The 22,978-nt window shown below is 45.3% G+C and overlaps 1 protein-coding gene across 1 annotated transcript in view; it reads right to left on the bottom strand.

The window, feature by feature from the left end:
- Nucleotides 1-22,978, bottom strand: part of pde6a (phosphodiesterase 6A, cGMP-specific, rod, alpha) — a 79,770-nt gene that overhangs the window by 41,048 nt on the left and 15,744 nt on the right. The window contains exons 3-6 of the mRNA XM_068042956.1: nt 22,349-22,438; nt 12,852-12,992; nt 12,673-12,747; nt 12,523-12,587 (exon numbers count right to left, since the gene is read on the bottom strand). Coding sequence (XP_067899057.1) covers nt 12,523-12,587; nt 12,673-12,747; nt 12,852-12,992; nt 22,349-22,438 — 371 coding nt within the window. The remainder of the gene's footprint in view (nt 1-12,522; nt 12,588-12,672; nt 12,748-12,851; nt 12,993-22,348; nt 22,439-22,978) is intronic.

Below are 22,978 nucleotides of genomic sequence, written 5' to 3'. Positions count from 1 at the left end.
GGATAGGGTAAAAATTGAGTGTGGGAAGGTACTAAAAAGGCTGGCTATGCTTAGGGCAGATAAGTCACCTGGTCCTGATGGTTTTTTCCCAGGTTGGGAAAGGAAGTGGGGATAGAGATAGCAGAAGGGCTTCCTTATTCAAGAAAGGGTGTAAGGACAATCCTAGCAACTATAGGCCAGTTAGTTAATCAGGGAAGAAAATCAATACACACTTGGAGAGGTCAGAGTTAATGAAGGATAGCCAGCATGGATTCATAAAAAGCAAATCACGCTTGACTAATCTAACTGAATTTTTTTGATTAAGTAACAGTGAAGGTTGATGAAGGGAATGCAGTGGATGTTATCTATATGGATTTTAAGAAAGCATTTGATAAGGTACCACATAAATGTCTGATTAAGAAAACTGAGGCTCATGATATAGCAGGGTCAGTGTCCAATTGGATAAACAATTGGCTTAAGGACAAAAAACAACGAGATGTAGCAAATGGTTGTTTTTCAGACTGGAGGATGGTAGACAATGGTGTTCCCCAAGGGTCACTGCTGGTGATCACTACTTTTTATACTATATATACTTGAATCTTGGAATACAAATAGAATCTCAAAGTTTGCCGACGACACCAAACTTGGAGGTGTCGCAAACAGTGAGGATGATATGAACTGTAACAGGACATAGATCATCTAGCAGAGTGGGCAGAGAGTTGGTAGATGGAATTTAATACTGACTAGTGTAAGATGATGCATTTTGGCAGAAGGAATCGAGAGAGGCAATATATACTTAATGGCAAAGTTCTAAAGAGTGTGCAGGAACAGAGATACCTGGGGGTGCATGTGCACTGATCTTTGAAGGTGGCAGGACATATTGAGAGAGTGGTTAGTAAAGCATATGGGATCCTGGGCTTCATAAACAGAAGCATTGAGTAGAAAGGCAGCAAGTTATGCTGAACCTGACTGGAGTATTGCATCCAGTTCTGGTCACCACACTTTAGGAAGAATGTGAGGGTCCTTGAGAAGGTGCAGAGGAGATTTACCAGAATGACTCCAGGGAATGGGTGGATGCCAGTTACAAGGTTAGGTTGGAAAAAAGGAGATGGAGGGGAGATTTAATAGAAGTGTGCAAGATTATGACAGGCTTAGATAAGTTTGATAAGGGAAAACTGTTCCCATTAACAAATGGTACAAAGACTAGGGGTTACAGGTTTTGGGCAAGAGATGCAGGGGGAATGTAAGGAAGAACTTTTTTACTCAGTGGGATGGTAATGACCTGGAACTCACTGCCCACAAAGGTGGTGGAAGTGGGGACAATCAATGACTTTAAGGGGAAATTGGATGGTCACTTGAAGGAAATAGACTTGCAGGTCTGTAGGGATCAAGCTGAGGAAAGGGACTGACTGAGTAGTTCCATGAGATCCAGCATGGACTTGATGGGCCAAATGGCTTCTTCTGTGCCATAAGTGGCTCTATGACTCGATTAGATCTTGAATAGATTCAATAGGGTCATACTTGCTTTGGTTGTCTAGCATTGGCGCTTCACTGATATTGTGAATTGTCATGATCCAGAGTTCACTGCGTGCTGGCAGTCCGGCTACCGCTGGATCATTGGTGTCAACAACATAGATGACTTGTGCAACCATGCAAAACTTCCATAGCTGCACTTTAACATCAGTGCTCCAACACAGTAGATTGGTGAACCATTATATGCGGTGAGTTTAGCTCTTGTTGTCTGTAACATAGCGACCCACCTTGCTAGGTACATGTCTTTCAGTATCCATAGTGATAAAATGTTGGTGCTTGGCCCCAGTATCTATCTTCAGTCATAGCTTGTGCTTGCCACTTTTGTTAAGACATATAATTTCAACTGTGTTGTAAGCATCCAGTTGTGTGATTGCATCCACATGCTCTGTGACTGTCACCATATGGAAAGCTTGTTCTCTTTCAGTGCTTTTTTTTGTTATCTGGGCTTTTTCCTACCTCATGGACATGCCTGTGCTTGGAATGGTACTTGGTGAACTCTTTTTTTATTCTTACCACTAGGCAGTGTCTGTTTTTTGTTGGATTGTGGCTTCTGACCACTTCTTCACTGCCATATTTTCTCTGCAGTCTTGCCCAGTGTCCCTTTAGACCATATGCCTTGCAGGTATCTCTGAATGCAGGACAGTTACATGGCTGATGCATTGTACCACAATTGCTGCATTCCTTGCCCTGTTGGGGTGCCTTGGCTCACTCAGTTATGGTTGTTGCTGCTGCAAGAACTCACAGCTATGGCTTCATATTTTCTGCCATCTTCGAGTAGAATGTCGATGTCATATCCTGTTTTCTGATCAAGCAGATCCTTTTGAAACGCCTCCATTAGAGTTGATTCAATTATAGCTCCATAACTCTCTTGGAGAGTTCTGCGTCTGAGAAATCACAATCTTTGTGTTTTTCTCAACATCTACTGACGAACTGGTCAATACTTTCTTTGGGCTGTCGTTTATTGGCCATTAGTTTGAGTCGATGGATCCTGAAGTTGACCTTGACTCTTAATTGATCTTGCAGCATTGTTCAGAGTTTAGATGGATCTTTCAGGTCTGCTTCTGACAGTTCAGATGTGTTGATGTGATGGAGACCTTTATTGCCAATCACTATCTTTCTTTTTATTGCTTGCTTGTAAAGTTCTGTGACTTCAAGATCTAAAAAGCATAACACCATACGCTGTTGAAATAGTCAGAATTCATGAAGGATGTCCAAAGTCTTCCAATTCATAGCTGGATATTTCATGGTCATGGCATCAAAACTTCTTGCTCATAAGAGCTTTCCACTTAAATTATTTATTTTAATAACTTTTCTTCAAGGATAAAAACAATGCAGGTCTACGGTTCATTTTCAAAGCCCCGATTCGGATCAACTCCTTTTTTTCTTTTGAGCCCAATTCTGTCAGAACACGGTCTTTCTGGCTGACTACCATTCGATAAAACTCCCTTATTTGATTACTCACTGTCTCAGAGTACTGTTTCTCGAGGTGATTTTCGAATCCAGTTCGATGTCGCACTGCTGCTACTTATCTAGCTATTTTCTGTGTTGTCACAGGCTTTTATGGCTTTATACAAGAGAAGCTGTTGTCCATGATGTCACGCTTGTGATTGCTGTCACAGTGTCAAACACCACTGCTAACACGTTATGCACCTTTGCATCACTGCTACCATATTGTGTTCCATTGTCAACATATTGTGTTATTTCTCCACTGCTGCCACCATATTGTGTTATTGGTTCTTAAAACAAACATACCAAACACGATACAATGATTGGTAAACTAAACAAAGGGTTCTTTATGAAAGAATAACAGGATTCTAGGAGAGCTCTTCAACACACATGCTACCTACTGACTAACACTGCTCCAATTACTGTACCACATGTTAGCTTGCATCACTTCCTGTGATGATGTATACTCAGTAGTATGTTAGCTAGTATTAAAGCAGTTAAAGCAATATTACAACAGCAATCAAATTCCATTCCTACACCACACATGCCTCCAAGGTAACCTAAAACTACATGTTCCTGTGAGAGGGAGGAGCAATATAGATTGTAATAAAAGGGACAGGGCAATGGAAATGATTGAAATGAATGGGAGAGGGGAAAGGAAATACCAACACAGATCAACATTCTGTTTTCATTTTGTTTGGACTTGAATATATTTCAGCATTCTCAACTGCTCTTGTATTTCCAAGGATGAAGATGAGAGGGAAAGGAGCAAATGGAAAGCAATGAAGAAGGTGGTGAAGGGACAAGTGGATGAAATAAAAAAAACAAACAAAGACTGAGCATTTATATGACACTTTTTACATCCTCAGGACATTCCAAAGTGCTTTACAGACAATTAAGTACTTTTAAAGTGTAGTCACTGTTGCAATATGGACAGACATGGCAGCTAATTTACAAACAAGGTCCCACCAACAACACTTAGAAACAGGGCCAGAAAATTTGTTTTAGTGATGTTATTAGAGGAATAAATGTTGGGCTGAGTAAATTGGGCCTATATTCTCTGGAGTTTAGAAGAATGTTAGATGATCTCACTGAAACATACAAGATTCTGAAAGGGCTTGACAGAGTCGACACTGAGACGTTGTTTCCCTTGGCTGGGAAATCTAAAACATGGTCTCAGGCTAAGGGGCTGATCATTTAGGACTGAGATGAGGAAAAATTTCTTTACTGAAAGGATTGTGAATCTTTGGAATTCTCTACCCCAAATGGTTGGGGATGCTCCATCATTGGGTATATTTAAGGCTGAGATAGACAGGTTTTTGGTCTCTCAGGGAATCAAGGGATGTGGAAGCGGGGGTGGGGGGGTGGGGGTGGGGGTGGAAAGTGGAGTTGAAGCCAAAGATTAGCCATGATTCTATTTAATTGTGGAGCAGTCTTGGCAGACTGTACTGTCTACTCCTGTTCCTATTTCGTATGCTCTTAAGAACTCCCCTACTCTCTTTAAAATTGTGCCACAGAATCTTTTACATCACCTAAGATGGTAGATGGGATTTTGGTTTAATATTTCATTTGAAAGACAGGACCTCTGACAATGCAGCACTCCCTCAGTGTTGCATTGAAGTTCGCAACGCCCTGGAGTGGGACTTAAACCCATAACTTTCTGACTCAAGACAAGAGTGCTACTACTGAGCCAAGGCTGACACAAAAACATTGATAGTGAAAGGGAATGGTGGGAAATGCATGGAAGGGAATCGATAGCAATTTCCTGCAATGTGCCCATTAATTGCAAGACATCAAAAATCACTCTTTTGTTTCAAAGTTTTTTAAAAGCATTGTTCTTTGAAATTGGAGAACACAACATTTGTTATCAATCCTTCGTTACTCTGAGAGCCAACCATATAATCTGGAATGACAACAACAGCAACAGAACTTGTATTTACATAGCACCTTTAATGTAATGAAATGTCTCAACGTGCTTCACAAGAGCTTTGTGAAGCAAAATTTAACACGAAACCAGATAGGGAGATATTAGAGCAGTTAACCAAAAGCTTGGTCAAAGAGGTAGGTTTTAAGGCACGTCTTAAAGGTGGAAACAGAGGTAAAGAGGTGGAGAAGTTTTTGGAGGGGTTTTCCGAGCCTAGAGCCGAGGCAGTTGAAGACATGGCCACTAATAATGGAATGATTAAATCAGGGATGCACAAGAGGCCAGAGTTAGAGGACTGCAGGTATCTCGGAGGATAGTGGGTCTGGATAAGATTTCAGGGATAGGGAGGAACAAGAACATGGAGGGATTTGAAACAAAGAGAAGAATTTTAAAATTGAGACAGTGCTTAACAGGAGCCAACGTGGGTCAGCGAGCACAGAGGTGATGGGTGAACAGGACTTGGTGCGAGTTATGATACAAGTAGCAGAGTTTGGGATGACCTCAAATTTATGGAGATAGTTGAAGTAATAGAGGATGATGATATTGGCATCGCGCATGTCCTGGGGTACTGCTCCCTTGTCCCAGCACAGGCAAAGCAGTTCATGGAGTGCTGAGAATATAGCAGGCTTGGCACTCTTGATTATTTCAGGGGTAATGCCGTCCTTCCCAGGGGCTTTTCCACTGGCTAGAGAATCAATGGCATCACTGAGTTCCGATTTTGTTGGCTGTACGTCCAGCTCATCCATGACTGGTAGAGGCTGGGCTGCATTGAGGGTGGTCTCAGTGACAAATTCTCCCTGGAGTACAGTTCTAGGTAGTGCTCAACCCAGCGGTCCATTTGCTTGCGTTGGTCAGTGATTGTGTCCCCTGATTTAGATTTGAGGAGGGGCGATCTTCTTGATGGTTGGCCCAATGTAATGCCATCATACATTCCTCTGATGTTTCTGGTGTCTGAGGCCAGCTGAATATGACAGCATAGGTGTTGCCAGTCGTCATTTGCGCAGCGCCTGGCTGTTCTTTGTGCAGTGCTTCTGGCTGCTTTAAGTGCTACGGATGTTAGTTCCCTGGAGGCTTTCTTGTAGTTCAACAGTGCAACGCACTTAGAGGCTATGACAGGTTCCAGTTCTTCAAAATGAGATTGAAACCAGTCTGCATTTCTCTTCACACGTTTGCCATAGGTGGTCATTGCTGAGTCATAGATGGTGTCTCTGATGTGGGCCCACTTGGTCTCAGCATCCCCTGTAGGAGTGTTTTGAAGGGCTGTTACAAGTGAATTTAGAAATTTTGTTAACAGCTGTGGATAAGAAATTCTGCTCGTGTTGATGCGCGGGTGGCCCTTTTGCTTGGAGTGATGTAGCTTCTTTGGTTTGAGTCTAACCTTGCTGCACACCAGGGAGTGGTCGGTGTCACAGTCCGCACTGTGGAAGCTGTGTGTGACTTGAACACTGTTTAAGGAGGCTCATCTTGTGACGATGAGGTCCAGCTGGTGCCAACGATGCGATCTTGGGTGCCTCCATGAAACCTGGTGACAGGGTTTAGTGTGAAATAACGAGTTGGTGATGCAGAGGTTATGATAGGTACACAACTCAAGCAGTCTCTGTCCATTCTCATTCATTCTTCCAACACCATAGCGCCCAAGGCAGGAGGGCCATGAGTCATGGTCGGCCCCAACCCTGGGATTAAAGCCCTCCCAGCAGGAACAGGTGTTCGGTGTTGGGGATGCTACTAATGATATTATGGAGTTCCTCGCAGAACTAGTCTTTAGCTTCAGGTGGGGAGCCGAGTGTTGGAGCATAGATGCTGAGTAGGTGTACTGGACCAGAGGAGGTGAGCAGTCGGATGGACAGTATGCGTTCCGAGCCATTTGAGGGAGGCTCTATCATGCTGAGCAAGGAGCTTCTGATGGCGAAGCCCACTCCATGCTGTCTTGGTTCTTCAGGATCCCTGCCCTGCCAGAAGAAGGTGTAGTCTTGCTCTGTTAGAGATCCACTCTCAGGGAGGCGTGTCTCCTGAAGTGCTGCAATGTCTACATTGAGTCTACTGAGCTCGTTGTTAATGATGGCGGTCTTCCGAGAATCGTTGATTTGTGTGAAGTCTTCCGACAGGCCAGGACACATAGTTCTGACATTCCAGCTTGCAAAACGAAGGGCTGTTTGGTGCGGTGTTGCAGTCCACTTTTCGGGCAATGATCCTGAGCTCCAAGCACCCATTGAAGCAGGTGGACTGTGGCGGGACAGAACCATATTGACCGAGGCCTGCCCGGTTTGAGGCAGGTGGTAGCTGTCCAGTGAGGTGCGATGATCTCTCCCACCGATAAAAGCAACCCATGGCGCCCAATCTCTACGCCAATTGAGTTGGACTTATAACCCGTAACTGCTGCCTTCCATGTTGTTTCGGTCGGTGTGAGGCGACTATGGAGTGACCTCTCCATGGCACTCCAGACTGGCCAAGAGAGTGTGGGAAAATGGCGCACTGACACGGAACACAAAAGTCCGAATGTATCAAGCCTGTGTCCTCAGTACCTTGCTCTATGGCAGCGAGGCCTGGACAACATATGTCAGCCAAGAACGACGTCTCAATTCATTCCATCTTCACTGCCTCCGGAGAATCCTTGGCATCAGGTGGCAGGACCATATCTCCAACACAGAAGTCCTCGAGGCGGCCAAAATCCCCAACTTATACACACTACTGAGTCAGTGGCGCTTGAGATGGCTTGACCATGTGAGCCGCATGGAAGATGGCAGGATTCCCAAAGACACATTGTACAGCGAGCTCACCACTGGTATCAGACCCACCGGCCGTCCATGTCTCCGCTTTAAAGACGTCTGCAAACGCAACATGAAATCCTGTGACATTGATCACAAGTCGTGGGAGTCAGTTGCCAGCGATCGCCAGAGTTGGCGGGCAGCCATAAAGGCGGGGCAAAAGTGTGGCGAGTCGAAGAGACTTAGCAGTTGGCAGGAAAAAAGACAGAAGCGCAAGGGGAGAGCCAACTGTGTAACAGCCCCGACAAACAATTTCTTCTGCAGCACCTGTGGAAGAGTCTGTCACTCTAATATTGGCCTTTATAGCCACTCCAGGCGCTGCTGCACAAACCACTGACCACCTCCAGGCGCTTACCCATTGTCTGTCGAGACAAGGAGGACAAAGAAGAAGAAGAAGAAGAAGTTGAAGTAATTAAGTCTAGAGGTAACAAAGGTATGGATTTGGGTTTCAGAGATGAACTGAGGCCAGAGCTGAGTGAGGTGGTGTGGAAATAAGTGCTGGCGCCACATGTAGGCCAGCCCAAGTGGGCGTGCTAAGTTTCCTTCCCTGAAGAACATTAATAAATCAGATTTTTTTTGACAATTCAGCAGCATTTGATGTCATTGAATTAAAAAAAGGGCTGGAACGAGAAAAACATTCATGGGATGTGGGCATCACTGGCCAGGCTAGCATATATTGCCCATCCTTAATTGCCCTTCAGAAGATGGTGGTGAGCTGCCTCCTTGAACCACTGCAGTCCTTGAGCTGTAGGTACACCCACTGTGTTGTTAGGAAGGAAGTTCCAGGATTTTGACTCAGCAACAGTGAAGAAACACCGATATAGTTCCAAGTCAGGATGGTGTGTGGTTTGGAGGGGAGCTTGCAGGTGGTGGTGTTCCCATACATCTGCTTCCCTGGTCCTTCGAGGTAATAGAGGTCATGGGTTTGGAAGGTGCTGTCAAAGGAGCCTTGGTGAGTTGCTGCAGTGCATCTTGTAGATGGTACACACTGCTGCCACTGTGCGTCAGTGGTGCAGTGAGTGAATGTTGAAGGTGGTGGATGGGGTGCCAATCAAGCGGACTGCTTTGTCCTGGATGGCGTTGAGCTTCTTGAGTGTTATTAGAGCTGTACGTATCCAGGCAAGTAAAGAGCATTCCATCACGCTCCTGACTTGTGCCTTGTAGACAGTGGACAGGCTTTGGGGAGTCAGGAGGTGAATTACTCGCTGTAGAATTCCTAGCCTCTTACCTACTGTCATAGCCACAGCATTTAGTGGCTGGTCCAGTTCAGTTCCTGGTCAATGGTAACCCCCTGGATGTTGATAGTGGAGGATTCAGCGATGGCAATGCCATTGAACGTCAGGGGGAGATGGTTAGATTCTCTGTTGTTTGAGATGGTCATTGCCTGGCACTTATGTGGCGTGAATGTTACTTGCCACTTATCAGCCCAAGCCTGGATATTATCCCAGCCTTGCTGCATTTTTGCATGGGCTGCTTTAGTATCTCAGTAGTCGTGAATGGGGCTGAACATTGCACAATCATCAGCAAACATCCCCACTTCTGACCTTATGATGGAGGCCAGGCCTTTGATGAAGCAGCTAAAGATGGTTGGACCGAGGACACTACCCTGAGAAGCTCCTGCAGTGATGTCATGGGACTGAGTTGATTAACCTCCAACAACCGCAACCATTTTCCTTTGTGCTTGGTATGACTCCAACTGGTGGTGAGCTTTCCCCTGATTTCCATGACTCCAGTTTTGATGCTTCTTGATGCTATACTTGGTCAAATGCTGCCTTGATGTCAAGAGCAGTCACTCTCAGCTCACCATAAAGTAGCAGCTTTATTACATTCACTTTCACAATTGCCATGCTGGGATTGTGACTTTATACATCTGGTTTGCTAGTCTAGTGTATATCCTCTATACTACCATGCACCTATCAATAGAGTTTACAAACTTATTTGGAATTTTCATCTAACCCCCTAAAGCGAGGCCCATTCTCAGTAAAAGCATGTTGTATAATAGTTCCAGCTACATATTCTTTGTATTCAAATTAAAATAATAAATTTACCTTCAACATCCAGAACCTGTCTGTTAATTTAATATTATCTATAATAATATTAGTTTTTTGTCTGTTTGCATTGGTCATTTTAAGGGGTGAGTCCGTTAATAGGTTTATTTGGTGGGCAGTGCTTGGCACATGTGGCAGCACATGGAGCCTAGACTCCATGACACACGTGTGGCTGCCAATGGTTGGTGACAGCAGGGTGGGGCGAGCGTGGGTGTTTGGTGGAAAACAAAAACAGTGGAAGGTTAGTAGAACAAAGTTACCCTGGCTGGGTAGATTGTTTCTGTGAGGGATGGGATGGGATTGGTGGGAGGGATAGGGATGGCAAGAGTGGGTTGGGGATGGCATGGGAGGGATGGAAGGAATGGGATGGGAATAGCATGAAAGGGGTGGATGGGATTGCATGGGGGATGGCATGGGAAGGGTGGATGCAATGATGGAATTGGTTAAGTGTTGCAAAATGGCATGGACATTTATTTGATACAATTTGTTATTTGAAAGCAATTCCTTGTGCTAAAAATGAAGATTCACTAAATTTGAATGGAAAGTTTTAGAAAATCTGTCAGGTGAATTAAAAGAATGCATCAGTGTTGAGTCTATAGATGAAGAGGATGATAACAGTCTATACCCTCAAGAGCCTCTCCACAGGCAAACTCCAATGGGTACATCACTGCATGAACTTAGACTCAAGGAAGGAGCAGTTATAATGTTGCTATGTAACTTGAATCTTAAACAAGGACTTTGTCATGGAACAAGATTGGCAGTTAAGAAGTTAAGCTTTTTTTAAAAAATGATAGCTGTTGAATTTTTAACAGGCAGATTTCAACGAAATAGAGTGCTAATTCCTCGAATAATATTGGGCCTATCAGATATAAACCTGCCTTTTCAACTCAGGAGAAAACAGTTCCCAATTCGATTTTCATATTCTATGACTATAAAAATGTCACCAGGCCAGACTCTTGACAAAATTTGTATTTATATTCCTAGACCTGATTTTACCCCTGGACAGCTTTATGTAGCTTTTATCCTGAGTGAGAAGGCTTGATTCTGCAAATGGGCAGAATTTTTGCTCTGAGGGTGGGAAACAGGTACCGGGTTTTCGGGTCCCATATCCACCCCCGGGGGAAACAGTCAATCATCAGGATTTTGAGTGGGGTGCCCCTTAATCAGCATGGAGACAGGTTCTCAATTAAGGGTGGCAGGTGGGTTCACAAAGCTGGAGGGCCAGAGGGCTACCAGCTTCAGAGGAGCTGCAGTATGCAGTAAAGGGTAAATAACTGAGAGCATTTCAACATGAAGGTGCCCTCTCATCAACCTGCTAAAAAATGTAATTAAAAACAGAAAGAGCAACCAAGCCACCAACATGGGGGTGGAATCCTTCCACAAAGCAGCCTTTTTGCTTGAAGCACTGGCCCCTCCCGGCCTGCCGTTGGGTGATTGTCTCCAGGCAGTTAAATTGCCCCCTGCTGTGTTGGGAAACTGGAGGCCAACTGGAAAATCCCAGTCGATCTCCTTTAACAGCCCTTAACAAGGCTCTTAATGAGCCTGATAGGCTGCCCGCCTCGTGGGGACAAACGGCCCTGCTGGCCACAATCCTGCCTCGGCAAAAATGGCTTGCACCAGGAATGGAATCAGGAAACGGGCACGCTGGCTGGCACCGGTATTTGCAAGCCCTGTCCATCTCCGTTTCTGACTTCAGTGGGGCCTGTACACCTTTCCCAAAGTCTTTGGTGGAGGAATAGCTCGAAATCCTGGATTTAAAGATGTACTATTGCAATAAAGATACTAATCTGACCACAAATGTTTTTCGGGTGTCTGCTAGTATTACAGAGTAGCTACATCATGACAAGAGGTCATGAAATTGAGTTAGGGAAGATGACTTTAATACCCATTATGATTGAAAATTAGTGTCAATTTCATGTCATTCAGTACAAACAATACTAAATAGCAACAATTAGATTATTCACAATCGCCAGTTACTTAGTCCATCTCCATTACATATGTAGCTTCCTATCCCACCAATAAACAACATATAATTTGTTTGAATATCCACCCTATAATTACAGTAATTTACCCATTTATTGAACTCCCAAAAAACTCTAGCTGCCCATATGTTGGGAGGTGGGCTTGTGTCCTTTCTCCTTGCTGCATACTTAGATGGCTTGGCCATGTGAGCCGCATGGAAGATGGCAGGATCCCCAAAGACACATTGTACAGCGAGCTCGCCACTGGTATCAGACCCACCGGCCGTCCATGTCTCCGCTATAAAGACGTCTGCAAACGCGACATGAAATCGTGTGACATTGATCACAAGTTGTGGGAGTCAGTTGCCAGCATTCGTCAGAGCTGGCGGGCAGCCATAAAGACAGGGCTAAATTGTGGCGAGTCGAAGAGACTTAGTAGTTGGCAGGAAAAAAGACAGAGGCGCAAGGGGAGAGCCAACTGTGCAACAGCCCCGACAAACAAATTTCTCTGCAGCACCTGTGGAAGAGCCTGTCACTCCAGAATTGGCCTTTATAGCCACTCCAGGCGCTGTTTCACAAACCACTGACCACCTCCAGGCGCGTATCCATTGTCTCTCGAGATAAGGAGGCCCAAAAGAAGAAGAAGAATACTTAGAGTGAGCTCAGTGGGGCACTGGTGTCTCAAAAATTGGAAGAAAATTCGAAACAAGATTCCATTCTAAATACCTAAACAATCAAATCCATTTTCTCCCATTCCATTTCTTCCCTTCCTTTTTCTGTGATTCCAAATGTGGGCCTGAGAAGTAAATTGAATTGACTCAGAGAAGCATATCCCTTCCTCAACCTTTAATCAAACACAGACTTACGGGATGACTTTAATTTCCTCTTTTCCGTGAAGGATGTAATCAATTATTTTGTAGAAGTTTATTTCCTATGGATAAAAACAAAGCATGTAAGAAATAAAAATGTTGAAACAATAGCAGTAACATTTGAATGAAACTAATGGTAAAGCATACCCTTCCATCTGGGGTTCTTGGACCGTCATATGGTGGTACTTCACCCATTTGTACTGGCCAAAGATCAAAAAATTCCTAGTTAAAATGAAAATAAAATTATAAGGGAGTTATTTGTACATTTATCATAGTCAGATCAATGACTTGATATTTAAAGTACATTAATGCAGAAAATACAAAACCTTTTCCTTTGTCATGTCCAGGAGAGCAACCGAGTATCTCTCACAGTTCAAAAAGGCTCGCACGGTGTAAAGGGCTTTGTGAAACTGACGCTCAATATCAGTCAGCTCTTCAAATGCTTTGCTTGCAGACCATAAAAGAACCTGTAGAATAAATGCTTGTAGATTTATTGTATATAGAGGAATGTTAACATATTTCCTGTGATATTCGAGACTAAAAGTTTATCAGATTCAACTTGGATGGCATATCCTAATTGTAACACAGGGAATAGCTGTATTCTGGCAAAGCAACATTATGGCAATGGTGATGAATGCCACTCCTTACGATAATAATATGACAGCTCTTTTTTTACTATTTACATTAATAATCTGGATTTAAGAATTGAGGGAACAATATTAAAATTTTCTAATGACACCAAATTGGAAGTATTGCAAATTGTGACAAAAATCATGAATGATTGTAGGAAGATATAGTTAGTCGAGCAGGATAGGAAGCTAGATAGCAGTTGCAGTTCAATATAGAGCAATGTTGCATTATATGTTGTAGATATAACAATAGAGAAAGAAAGCACACCTTACATGGGGTAGAGGAGCAGAGGAACCTCGATCTACAGATCATCTAAAGATGCACTGAAGCAACTCGCCAAGGCTCCTTCAACAGCACCTTCCAAACCTGCAGCCCCTACCACCTAGAAGAACAAGGGCAGCATATCCATGGAAACCCACCTCCAAGTGCCCCTCCAAGTAGCACACCATCCTGAGTTGGAACTATATCGCTGCTCCTTGACTGTCACTGCATCAAAATTCTGGCACTCCCGTCTTAACAGCACTGTGGGTGTACGTACACCAGATGGACTGCAGCAGTTCAAGAAGGCAGCTCACCACCACCTTCTCTAGAGCAATTAGTGATGGGCATGAAATGCTGGCGTAGCCAGCGACACTCACATCCCATGAATGAATAATAATAAAAAAGTGGCAGCACAAGTGTCATTTAAAAAGGGATATAGAATTCTTGGTTTTATATCTAGTGCATGGGTTCCTAAAATTGAAGAAGGAATTTTCCTCCACACAAGATCAGGTGGCAGTTGTTCAACCTTGACCGCCTAAGAGCGAAGTCCAAAGTACGGAAAGTCCTCATCAGGGAACTCCTCTTAGCTGACGATGCTGCTTTAACATCTCACACTGAAGAGTGCCTGCAGAGTCTCATCGACAGGTTTGCGGCTGCCTGCAACAAATTTGGCCTAACCATCAGCCTAAAGAAAACGAACATCATGGGGCAGGACGTCAGAAATGTTCCATCCATCAATATCGGCGACAACGCTCTGGAAGTGGTTCAAGAGTTCACCTACCTAGGCTCAACTATCACCAATAACCTGTCTCTAGATGCAGAAATCAACAAGCGCATGGGAAAGGCTTCCACTGCTCTGTCCAGACTGGCCAAGAGAGTGTGAGAAAACGGCGCACTGACACGAAACACAAAAGTCCGAGTGTATCAAGCCTGTGTCCTCAGTACCTTGCTCTATGGCAGCGAGGCCTGGACAACGTATGTCAGCCAAGAGCAACGTCTCAATTCATTCCATCTTCGCTGCCGCCGGAGAATCCTTTGGCATCAGGTGGCAGGACCGTATCTCTAACACAGAAGTCCTCGAGGCGGCCAACATCCCCAGCTTATACACACTACTGAGTCAGTGGCACTTGAGATGGCTTGGCCATGTGAACCGTATGGAAGATGGCAGGATCCCCAAGGACACATTGTACAGTGAGCTCGCCACTGGTATCAGACCCATCGGCCGTCCATGTCTCTGCTTTAAAGACGTCTGTAAACGCGACATGAAGTCCTGTGACATTGATCACAAGTCGTGGGAGTCAGTTGCCAGTGATCGCCAGAGCTGGCGGGCAGCCATAAAGGTGGGGCTAAACAGTGGCGAGTCGAAGAGACTTAGCAGTTGTCAGGAAAAAAGACAGAAGCGCAAGGGGAGAGCCAACTGTGTAACAGCCCTGACAACCAATTTTATCTGCAGCACCAGTGGAAGAGTCTGTCACTCTAGTATTGGCCTTTACAGCCACTCCAGGTGCTGCTCCACAAACCACTGACCACCCCTTGGCACTTACCCGTTGTCTCCTGAGACAAGGAGGTAAAAGAAGAAGAAGAATCAGAATCACAGAATGCTAGGAGTTAAAAATGATCACCGCCCGTAGCACGAAATGCGTTCATATTAAACCGGCAGCCTATTTTACACTGTGCTTGTTTTCCTCTCCTATTGACTTCAGTAGGTTCATTAAAGTGTAGAAGTGGACCAGTTGTCTGGTCAAGGGCTGGATCTCACTGGCCAGTCACTAGGTGCATTGATCGGCACTTGGTGCAATCGATAATGCTCTGCACCAAGGGGGTATCCAGCGATGGAGGTGAAACCAAATGCCCTCTATCCCTGCTAGGCTGTGACTGTCATTAAATGAATGCGTTGTCCAGCTCTGGCAAAGAGGGCATCAGTTAGCACTGAGATGCAGTGGTGTGCAGCCCTTTTTGAGATGCCACTGAGGTCCGCAGCTGATCCTTGGAAGAAGCCAGAAGTCAAGAAGTTCAAGGCCACAGTGACTTTGATGGCTACGGGCAGGGCACGGTGACCAGTGCTGTGAGGCGCAAGGTCTTCAGCAATGAGGGCACAGATGTCTGTGACTATCTGCCTGGACAGTCTCAGTCTCCTGTGACACTGGTTCTTGGTTGTCTCCATGTAGCTCCATCTTCAGTGATCAATCCTGTGATGAGGGTTTGGCCTATGTTGCCTTCCTGCTCTTCTTTCCTCTCTTGTGCACTCCTGATGCCCAGGGGTCTATCCTTCCTGCAAAGGGTGTTGTCCCTCATTGCCATGGGGCCCAAAATCTGACAGTCATTGCCCCAGTGCCAGGTGGAGCATTCCTTCTGGGCAGGTGGCCACCCAGTTGTCCTTGGCAGCTTTGTTCTTTGCTCATCTACCTCCGGGATGCCAGTGGGGTGCTAAACCCATTCAAAGCCTTCACACTGAATGTCCGTTCTCCCTGCCATCTGTGCAGTGCCAAGGGCACCCCTTACTAAGTGCCCAGCCCCCTTGCCCTGCTGACTCTGTTATGGGGTCAGGGTGATGCCCTGGGGCAGCCATGGCTGGCTCCCCACACTGTACCCATGTGCCTTCAGCTGGTCAGTTTCTGAAGGCATGGGTGATCTTTCTGGCACTTTAACAATCAGAAGTTCAAACCTGATAAGCTCAAAATGAGCTTTTAAACTGTCTTAATTAGCCTTAATTGGAGGGAGAGTGGGATTCCTGTCCCGCCCTATCCCCCACATTGCTGATGATTGCTGGCGCTGGGACTGGTGTCTTGAAATTGACATGCAACCTGCCACCGGTATTTTTGGAGCCCTTGCTTCCATTCCCATCTTCGGGGGGCCCCAAAAATTCAGCCACATGTCTGTCATGTTTTAATCTACATGAACGACCTATCTAATCTTACTCCTGCTTGCTCCACTTATATTATTTGTTTTGCAGACAACAACTAATTTCCTTTTAAAATTAATTATGGACTCTACTTTGACAATGGTGAGTGCAGAGAATTCTACCTTCCAACCACCAAATGTGTTTTACCAAACTCCCAGTTAATTTTTCGAGTGACTATCTTTGATTTGTGCTCTTTTGTTGCCATGTCGCCAGCCAAAGGAGCCAATCTATCATCATTTGTCCTATCGTAACCCCTCAAACTTGAAGACTTCTATGAGATTTTTCCTCAATTGTCGCAGTTCCAATGAAAAGCTCGAACTTCTCTAATCCGTCTTCATAAATGTAACACCATTCTTGGTAACCTACACCACTTTTTCCATTGAATCTATATCACCTTTTCCAGTTTTTATAATCCATCCTATAATGGGGTAAGTAAAATTGTACACAATAGCCAACAGCAGTTTAAAGGTTGATAGGAATTCAACATTATCTCCTAGCTTTTGAATCCTATGCTCCAGATCAGAGTTTACCAAGTTTACTTATTGCATACCCTCTTCCAGATCCATATGAGCATACCGGGTTAATATTTTAACCCCTTTAAAGCCCAAGCATTGTACAAAATGTACAAATTATAATACGTTCATACAAATTAAACAATGGTTTAATAGTACTATGTGCCATTAATGTAACAGGTGAGGTTGTTTGTTCAAGCATAGGTACATAATGTTTGGAGTGATAGTTTGAGTCATAGGTTGAGCTCAGTTAGATTAGACAGTTGCTGGGCAACTGAAACCACACTGTACTGTACAATTATTGGAGGTGAGGCCTCTGTATGTCATCATCTCTGTGTATTTCTGTTCTCATTGATGCATCTTGAAGTAAGTTAACCACCCTATATAACAAATCCCCACAGAACTTTAAATCTTCATCTTAGTAGCCTATTATAAAAATGCTATAAATAAATAAATAAAATAATTAATAAATAAAATCCACCTCAGACATCTCCCCCAGAAATGTCTCGTGTACCCTCAGGGGTATGTCAACTGCAGTTAAGGAGGCCAAAGACAGGGTTCCTAATCTCGAGAGACAATGGGTAAGCACATGGAGGTGGTCAGTGGTGTATGGAACAGCGCCTGGAGTGGCTATAAAGGCCAATTCTAGAGTGACAGGCTCTTCCACAGGTGCTGCAGAAAAATTTGTTTATCGGGGCTGTTACACAGTTGGCTCTCCCCTTACGCTTCTGTCTTTTTTCCTGCCAACTACTAAGTCTCTTCGACTTGCCACACTTTAGCCCCGCCTTTATGGCTGCCCGCCAGCTCTGGCGAACGCTGGCAACTGACTCCCACGACTTGTGATCAATGTCACAGGATTTCATGTCGCGTTTGCAGATGTCTTTAAAGCGGAGACATGGACGGCCGGTGGGTCTGATACCAGTGGCGAGCTCGCTGTACAATGTGTCTTTGGGGATCCTGCCATCTTCCATGCGGCTCACATGGCTAAGCCATCTCAAGCGCCGCTGACTCAGTAGTGTGTATAAGCTGGGGATGTTGGCCGCCTCGAGGACTTCTGTGTTAGAGATACGGTCCTGCCACCTGATGCCAAAGGATTCTCCGGCGGCAGCGAAGATGGAATGAATTGAGACGTTGCTCTTGGCTGACATACGTTGTCCAGGCCTCGCTGCCATAGAGCAAGGTACTGAGGACACAGGCTTGATACACTCGGACTTTTGTGTTTCGTGTCAGTGCGCCGTTTTCTCACACTCTCTTGGCCAGTCTGGACAGAGCAGTGGAAGCCTTTCCCATGCGCTTGTTGATTTCTGCATCTAGAGACAGGTTATTGGTGATAGTTGAGCCTAGGTAGGTGAACTCTTGAACCACTTCCAGAGCGTTGTCGCCGATATTGATGGATGGAACATTTCTGACGTCCTGCCCCATGATGTTCGTTTTCTTTAGGCTGATGGTTAGGCCAAATTTGTTGCAGGCAGCCACAATCCTGTCGATGAGTCTCTGCAGACACTCTTCAGTGTGAGATGTTAATGCAGCATCGTCAGCAAAGAGGAGCTCCCTGATGAGGACTTTCCGTACTTTGGTCTTCGCTCTTAGATGGGCAAGGTTGAACAACTGCCACCTGATCTTGCGTGGAGGAAAATTCCTTCTTCTGAAGACTTGAACTGATTACTTCCACTATTAAATTAACAAACATTAGGGGATGATTTCCTCTATTTATTAAGTGCAGTACTATTGTATACTCTTGTGCAGGCTGTGGTTGGGGATTTCTGCTGCTGCTTGCCAGATCCAATTGTCTTCTAGATTAAAATGGATGGTGGAAAATCCTGGCTGGTGAGTGAACAAGCAGAAAATCATGACAACATATTTATAATTTCATTGCAAACAAGTTATTTGTATGAGTGTTAATTCATTATTTAGGAATTAGAGTCATAGAGTTTTACAGCACAAAAACAGGCCCTTCGGCCCAATGCGTCTGCGCTGACCATCAAGCACCCATCCAATCTAATACCATTTTCCCGCATGGCCCATAGCCTTGTATGCTATGGTGTTTTAAGTGTTCATCTAAGTACTTCTTAAATGTTGTGAGGGTTCCTGCCTCTACCACCCCTTCAGGCAGTCTGTTCCAGATTCCAACCACCCTCTCGGTTAAAACATTTTTCCTCAACTCCCCTCTAAACCTCCTTCTCCTTACCTTAAATCTATGCACCCGGTTATTGACCTCTCTGCTAAGGGAAGAAGTTCCTTCCTATCTATGCCCCTCATAATTTAGTATACCTCAATCAGATCCTCCCTCAGCCTCCTCTGCTCCAAGGAAAACAACCCCAGCCTATCCAATCTTTCTTCCTAGCTGAAATGCTCCAGCCCAGGAAACATCCTGGTGAATCTCCTCTGCACCCTCTTCAGTGCAATCACATCCATCCTATAATGTGGTGACCAAAACTGCACACAGTCCTCAAGCTGTGGCCGAACCAGCATTTTATACAGCTCTATCAGAACCTCCCTGCTCTTGTATTTTATGCCTTGGCTAATAAAGGCAAGTATCCCGTATGCCTTCCTAACCACCTTACCTATCTGTGCTGCTGCCTTCAGTGATCTATGGACAAGTACACCTAAGTCCCTCTGACCCTCTGTACTTCCTAGGGTCCTACCATGCATAGTATATTCCCTTGCCTTGTTACCTCACACTTCTCAGGATTTAATTCCATCTGCCACTGCTCCACCCATCTTACCAGCCCATCTTAGTGGCATAGTGGTTAGCACTGCAGCCTCACAGCTCCAGGGACCCGGGTTCGATTCTGGGTACTGCCTGTGTGGAGTTTGCAAGTTCTCCCTGTGTCTGCGTGGGTTTTCTCCGGGTGCTCCGGTTTCCTCCCACAAGCCAAAAGACTTGCAGGTTGGTAGGTAAGTTGGCCTTTATAAATTGTCACTAGTATAGGTAGGTGGTAGGGAAATATAGGGTCAGGTGGGGATGTTTGGCAGGAATATGGGATTAGTGTAGGATTAGTATAACTGGGTGGTTGATGGTCGGCACAGACTCGGTGGGCCGAAGGGCCTGTTTCAGTGCTGTATCTCTAATCTAATCTAATCTATATCCTCCTGTAATCAAAGGCTTTCCTCTTCACTATTTACGACATCATCAATTTTCATGTCATCTGCGAACTTACTGATTATACCTCCTATATTCACATCTAAATCATTAATGTACACTACAAAAATACTGCAGATACTGGAAACCCGAAACAAAAACAAAAAGTGCTGGAAATGCCCAACAGTCCCGGCAGCACCAGTGACGAAAGGTCACAGACCTGAAACGTTAACTTTGCTTCTCTCTCCACAGACGCTGCCAGACCTGCTGAGCACCCCAGCACTCCCCGCTCCCATCTCAGACTTCCAGCATCTGCAGCACTTTGCTTTTATTATAGGAGAGGCTGGTGGTTTACTGAGTATGAGATGTGAGGTGCAGATGCACTAACTGACTTTGACAATGCATGAGAGATCATTAAACATCTATCAGTACTGCTGCACATCCTCGGGGTCAAAATCCAGGCATTGACCCCTGCCACCCGCGCGCCCCACCCCCGCCCCCTCTAGCCACATGCTCCCATTCCTGTCAGAGTGGCTGCCTTGAAGGCCTCCGGGCAGCACCCCCCAACATGGCCTCTCTTCTGTCCACCTCAGATAATAATGCCTTCAATTCCCAACAATGAGCTTGGGAGGTCTCTCCCTGGCCTGGTGCTTCATATTCCGTGCTCAGATTTACAGCAATATCAAACTGGTTGGAGTCATAACTAGTGCAAAGGAAGATGGTTGTGGTTGTTGGAGGTCAAACATCTCAGCTCCAGGACATCACTGCACAAGTTCTTCAGGATAGTGTCCTAGGCCCAGCCATCTTCAGCTGCTTCATCAATGACTTTCCTTCAATCATAAGGTCAGAAGTGGGGATGTCTGCTGATGATTGCACAATGTTCAGCACCATTTGCGACTCAGATACATAAGCAGTCCGTGTAGAAATGCAGCAAGACCTGGACAACATCCAGGCTTGGGCTGATAAGTGACAAGTAACATTTGCGCCACACAATTGCCAGGCAATGACCATCTCCAACAAGAGAATCTAACCACCTCCCCTTGAAATTCAATGGCATTACGATCATTGAATTCCCTACTAACATCCTGGGGGTTACCATTGACCAGAAACTGAACTGGAGTAGCCATATAAACACCGTGGCTAAAAGAGCAGGTCAGAGGCTCGGAATCTTGCAGTGAGTAACTCACCTCCTGACTCCCCAAAGCCTGTCCACCATCCATAAGGCACAAGTCTAAAGTGATGGAATACTCTCCATTTGCCTGGATGGGTGCAGCTCCAACAACACTGGGGCGGCACAGTGGCGCAGTGGTTAGCACCGCAGCCTCACAGCTCCAGGGACCCGGGTTCGATTCCGGGTACTGCCTGTGTGGAGTTTGCAAGTTCTCCCTGTGTCTGCGTGGGTTTTCTCCGGGTGCTCCGGTTTCCTCCCACAAGCCAAAAGACTTGCAGGTTGATAGGTAAATTGGCCATTATAAATTGTCACTAGTATAGGTAGGTGGTAGGGAAATATAGGGACAGGTGAGGATGTTTGGTAGGAATATGGGATTAGTGTAGGATTAGTATAAATGGGTGGTTGATGTTCGGCACAGACTCGGTGGGCCGAAGGGCCTGTTTCAGTGCTGTATCTCTAATCTAAAACACTCAAGAAGCTCGACACCATCCAGGACATAGCAGCCCGCTCGATTGGCACCCCTTCCACTAACATTCACTCCCTCCACCACCGATGCACAGTGGCAGCAGTGTGTACCATCTACAAAATGCACTGCAGCAATGCACCAAGGCTCCTTAGACAGCACCTTCCAAACCCGTGACCTCTACCACCTAGAAGGACAAGGGCATCAGATGCATGGAATCAGCAGCAGCAAGTTCCCCTCTAAGCCACACACCATCCTGACTTGGAACTATATCACCATTGCTTCACTGTCGCTGGGTCAAAATCCTGGAACTCCCTTCCTAACAGCACTGTGGGTGTACCTACCCCACATGGACTCCGGCAGTTCAAGAAGGCAGCTCACCACCACCTTCTCAAGGGCAATTAAGGATGGGCAATAAATGTCGGCCTAACAAGCGACACCCACATGCCATGAATGAATAAAAAGAAAAATCTGCAATGACCTATTATCCAGTGCAGCTTCCCTTTATAAGGGAAAGGCTTCTTTTGGAACTAAAAGCTGCTGGAACAAGTGTTAGCCTCGCATGCTGTTAGGGCCCCTTGTTGAGCATGCAGTCAGCCAGCAGCACAGGTCCTGCTGGGCTGCACGCTCCTATTACTTTAATTTTGTCAAAGGTATTAATAAAAAGCATTTCTATAATATTAATACATTTACTACAAGTTGGTCTCAGTGTCAACTGCACAATATGTTAAATCCTGTATTCAATATACAATTTCCACAGAGATTTCCAATCCTTTGACAAGAAAGCTTTGTTTAACTTTACCTGGCCTTTCCTGGTTTCACACCCATGGATGTAATTCAGATGGTAGATCTTGAGTGTTAAGTTGAGAAAGTTGAGATACTTTAACAAAATCTGTAATTAAAAACAAATCATTTTCAATATAATAGACTAAAACTCAGAAGCATATGGTCTGGATCTCGTGCTCGGCCCGACGTCGGGTTCCATGGTGGGAGGAGGAGAATCGGAGCAGCAGCGGCTGCTATGGAACCCAAAACGGATTGCCGGGCCCAGTCTTCCTGGGGGGCGGGGGGAAGCTCTGTGGTGACACATCCACCACTCTGCAACTGGACCCTACTTAAATATTTAAAATACCTTTCTGCATAAATTTCAATGTCATCCGCCATGAACTTCCCATCCGTTTCTGATCTTGAGCTCGACGTGTGGCATTCACTCGTCTTCACTTTACTGTCCACAAGAATCTGGCACCACTGAGGAGGGGAAGGGGTCAACTCTGCATTGCGTGTATAGATGGGGCGGGGGGTGGGAGGAGGCGGGGAGGGGTAAACTGTGCATTATTTTATGGATGGTGGAGGTGGGGACCACTCTGTATTTTGTTTGCAGGGCTGGCAGTCTTTTGAAATTGGCATCAGCATCTGTTCCTGTATCAGGTGA

This window comes from Heterodontus francisci, chromosome 12 (genome assembly GCF_036365525.1).
Source record: "Heterodontus francisci isolate sHetFra1 chromosome 12, sHetFra1.hap1, whole genome shotgun sequence".
NCBI lineage: Eukaryota > Metazoa > Chordata > Chondrichthyes > Heterodontiformes > Heterodontidae > Heterodontus > Heterodontus francisci.
This window is presented reverse-complemented; position numbering and strand designations above follow the sequence as displayed.